Source organism: Aphanomyces astaci, assembly GCF_000520075.1.
Source record: "Aphanomyces astaci strain APO3 unplaced genomic scaffold supercont1.93, whole genome shotgun sequence".
In the NCBI taxonomy this organism is placed as follows: domain Eukaryota; phylum Oomycota; class Saprolegniomycetes; order Saprolegniales; family Verrucalvaceae; genus Aphanomyces; species Aphanomyces astaci.
Window position 1 is genome coordinate 60,682 of NW_009798356.1, and position 3,643 is coordinate 64,324.

A 3,643-nucleotide genomic window follows, 5' to 3' on the forward strand; every position below is an offset into this window, starting at 1 on the left:
CATTGGTTTGCTGTAGTCCGTGTGGACATCCGTCGGTGTCGGCGACGGTTTCGGCGGTGTCATGTTCGGCCGGGATGTCCATGCCGTGTCGTTGGGTGACGGCAGCCAGTGACGGATTGGGAACAGGTGGGGTTTGGGCTGGATGGCAGTATGCGCCGTCATGTCGGCGGTATTCCGGTTCGTGAACCGGTTGTGCCGTGCTACCAGTGGGTTTGGCTTGGGTGCTGTGGTCGGACACATCGGTATGCTTTTGTTTGCATCATCGTCCGTTGGAGTCGGCGACGGTTTTATCGGAGGTGTCCAAGCAGTGTCAGTGGGCGACAGCAGCCAGTGACGGATGGGGAACACGAGTGAATTGAAAGGTGGACACGGTTGGGCCAATCAATGAGAAGGAAGGATTCAGGTCCGGTCGACCCAGGTTGGCTGGTTGGCCAGGCCTGTGTTCGTCCGAGGCCTGGTCCGCGTGAAGATGGGAGGATGATTCGGCCGTAAGAAATGAGCGTACATCGAGGGGATCCAGCCCCGGAGGACATAACATGATTGGGCTCGTGTTGGTAAACAGCGGACAGCATTCGAGAGCCGTTAGAAATGGCAACGTTGCCTCGGCCCGTTCCTTGGTCATGGGGACTTGGTCGTCCATGACTTCGTTCCAAAACTTGAGCTCATCCCGTATTTCCGCTGCGTCGTCGGGATGCTCCTGCATGTAAGTAGCTACACGAAGGCTCTCCGCCGACATAACTTTTCTGGTTGGCCGCGGCGAGCTGCCTGTGGCCTGGGTCCGTTGCAGCCGGGTTTGTCAAGGTGTTGGCCAGTCGGGGCGCCGCGCCCCAATGTGCACGACAAGGTAAAAACGGGAATCCAGACTTTCATCGAAGCGTGGTCGTGAAATGTCCCTCAAGAAACATAACCTTGGTATAATGAGCTTGCACGCGGAGCGGATCATTTGTTCTCCGGTCTAAGTTCACTTTGTGCCGGACCTTGTCGGCGTTGAACCACTTCTCTTCTAGGTGGATGATGTCCCACATGTCCTCGTTTTCGTGATTTGAGGAGGGGTTCAGGTCAGATTTTCGCCCCGGCTAATTTGCAGCCATCAAGAGTGGCTTCAAGCCACAAATAATCTTTGAACTTGAAGGTTTTACGCAAGTGACCATAAATGGGTACACTTGAGTTAAGGAATTGACACGCCGCTTTGCTAGTATGCTAGCAGGATTATGAATGACGCTTCACGCATAAAACACCGCTATAGTTACTCGAACCAACTACTTCAATAACAAGCAAGTACAATCCAGATGTGTACTAGTATTGAATAGGATTTACACAACGACGTGTCCCACCAAGAGCCAGTAAGCTCGGAACCCTGGAAGTTACATGCTTCGAAGTGTAATTTTCATTCTCCAGGCATTGCCGGGGGTTAGCGATAAGCTTAGTTAACCACTGGCGACTCATGGTCATTGTGGTCTCCAATGCGAATTTGCCACTGTTGCAAATCGATTTCGCGTAGCGACTTGAACCCATTAGGTCGATTTCGCGACTTGATCCCCCCGTTAGTGTTGCATTGAGAAAATCCCGTTAACCCAGTTTTTGGTAAAATATGAGTCAAATTCAAAGTGCTAAGTGCTCCAACACCCACGGTTTCCGGGAAAATATTGATCGCCCAACGCATTCGTGTAAAATACAATCGAATTATGTGTAAAATACAATCGAATTATGTACTGTAGTCGAGAGTATCTGCGGGAACGTCGTAGAAAAGTTCGGTATAATGAGGAGAGGTGTAGGTTACACCTGCCAGTGAGTACTGTACCTACGATAGTCATTCGCGTTTGGTTCAGATAATTTACACCTTTGAATTGTCCCTCAAAGGCATATTTTGACTATTCAATTTTTGACCAAATATATTAATTATCTTGGTGTAAAGTATATTGACCCCTATTTGAAAATAGGGCTTAATATTATCCAGCATACTTGATGACTCTGTGATTCGGGAGAAAAGTACCTTTTATTATCGACGAAACCCCGTCAGAACTTTTTTCGATAGTTAAGCTGGCCGACCAAACAGTATACATCATGCTGTGCATGCGTGCATACACGGGGGAAAGGCTCAGCGATTTTTCAATATACTAGTATGCACAACGGGTCACGCAACTCTCTATTGCTCATATTAGAGAGATTTTGCAAACCGTCCGGCCACTCCCCCGGCACTTCAATTCCACGTGTTTGACAAAACAAGAACTTACCTCTGGGATCAAATAGTAAAACTCACCATACTTTATGCTTTTGCACGGGAATTGTCTCTGTGTAGGGATAAACGCCACGCCACTACACCATTCATTTGCACGAGCCACCTGCCACCATGTCCACACCGACGAAGAGCGCGCCGTTTCACGGAGGACGATGACATCCTTCTTCTCCGTGAGATCAATGGACGCCTGCCCTTCATGGCCAAACGTGGACAGGTCATGGTGCGCTGGTCTGCTGTAGCAGAAGCCGTTCAAAGCCAAGACGGATTCGACCGCCCGGGCTTCGATGGCAAGAGAGCCCAAAACCGCTTCACTCTGCTCCTCGAAGGACACCGACACAAAGACGAAGAAGGAAAGCGCGCGTCTGGCACCGACGAGGGTTACGGTGAGAAGTTCCAGCTCCTGGACGACTTATTGTCTGCGTTTGACGACTGGAAAAACGAAGAGAAGGTGCGACTGGAGGAAGTGCAGCAGGAAGCAGACCGGGTGGATGCCATGGCCGCGACAATCCGCGACGAGGCCATGAAATCGCTGGGAAAGCGTAAAAAGGCGGGACAGGACGATGGCGAGGCACGGTCGGGAGGTGGGAGCGCCATGACGAAGATGATGAAGATGATGCACGACGACAGCAAAGCCGACCTCGAGTTCCGTATGCGTGTGTACGACAGCGACCTGAAGGAGCGCGAAATTATTCGTGAAAAGGAATTCGAGGATCGTCGATGCGAGCGAGAGCTGCGTGCAGAACAACTTCGATTTCAGCACGAGCAGTTGCGAGTGCAACATGAAATGATGATGAAATTACTGTCGACACTCGGTCAATCTCAATAAATGTTTGAATCAAGTCATTTGATTGAGTAATTTGTATTTGTTAGACAACTACTACTTCCAATGTATCCAAGGAGGATTCTAGAGTTGGTGGCTCGAGGTCGAAGAACTTACTAATTTGGTTTCCACCAAAGTAGCAACACTGGCAATTGGTCAGAAGCATTGCAACCGAAACAACTCTAGCTACTGGAGACAACCTAATCTTTGACAGAGTCTTAAAAGTAATAAAAGACCACAGGGTCTTCATCACTTTAAAGTTCCATTCGACAGACTGGCGTACCCGACTCATCCACTTGTTGAAATCTCGTTGCATGGTACTGAGACCATTGCCTTTGAACCCGGACAGCATGTGCTCGGACACCCCGTACGCTGGATCGCCATAGATGACTTTCCTCGAAAACACCTCGGGATGGTTTGCTAAGTAGCCCAATAGCCTACTCTCGCGAAGCATGGTCGTATCGTGTCGGCGGCCCTCGATGGGTCCAAAGAAGTGGGCACACAGTCCGTCCGGAACAGTAACTGCTTGATAATTCAGACAGTGCACACGTTTGTGACCGCTGTATATCTCCTTCTGCAAGTTG

The 3,643-nt window shown here is 49.8% G+C and overlaps 3 protein-coding genes across 3 annotated transcripts; 1 reads left to right on the forward strand and 2 right to left on the reverse strand.

Annotated features, from left to right (window-relative positions):
• Positions 1 to 310: 310 nt before the first annotated feature.
• On the reverse strand, positions 311 to 1,025 carry H257_16844 (hypothetical protein; the record flags this gene model as incomplete). The annotated part of the gene is made up of 2 exons (XM_009845425.1): positions 311 to 772; positions 909 to 1,025. The coding sequence occupies 2 exons, from the start codon at positions 1,023 to 1,025 to the stop codon at positions 311 to 313; spliced, it is 579 nt and encodes a 192-aa protein (XP_009843727.1).
• Positions 1,026 to 2,435: 1,410 nt separating this feature from the next.
• H257_16845 (hypothetical protein) lies at positions 2,436 to 3,065 on the forward strand (the record flags this gene model as incomplete). Its single annotated transcript, XM_009845426.1, has 1 exon — positions 2,436 to 3,065. One exon carries the CDS (start codon positions 2,436 to 2,438, stop codon positions 3,063 to 3,065), a length of 630 nt encoding a protein of 209 aa, XP_009843728.1.
• Positions 3,066 to 3,215: 150 nt separating this feature from the next.
• On the reverse strand, positions 3,216 to 3,513 carry H257_16846 (hypothetical protein; the record flags this gene model as incomplete). The annotated part of the gene is made up of 2 exons (XM_009845427.1): positions 3,216 to 3,245; positions 3,343 to 3,513. 2 exons carry the CDS (start codon positions 3,511 to 3,513, stop codon positions 3,216 to 3,218), a joined length of 201 nt encoding a protein of 66 aa, XP_009843729.1.
• Between the last annotated feature and the right edge of the window lie 130 nt (positions 3,514 to 3,643).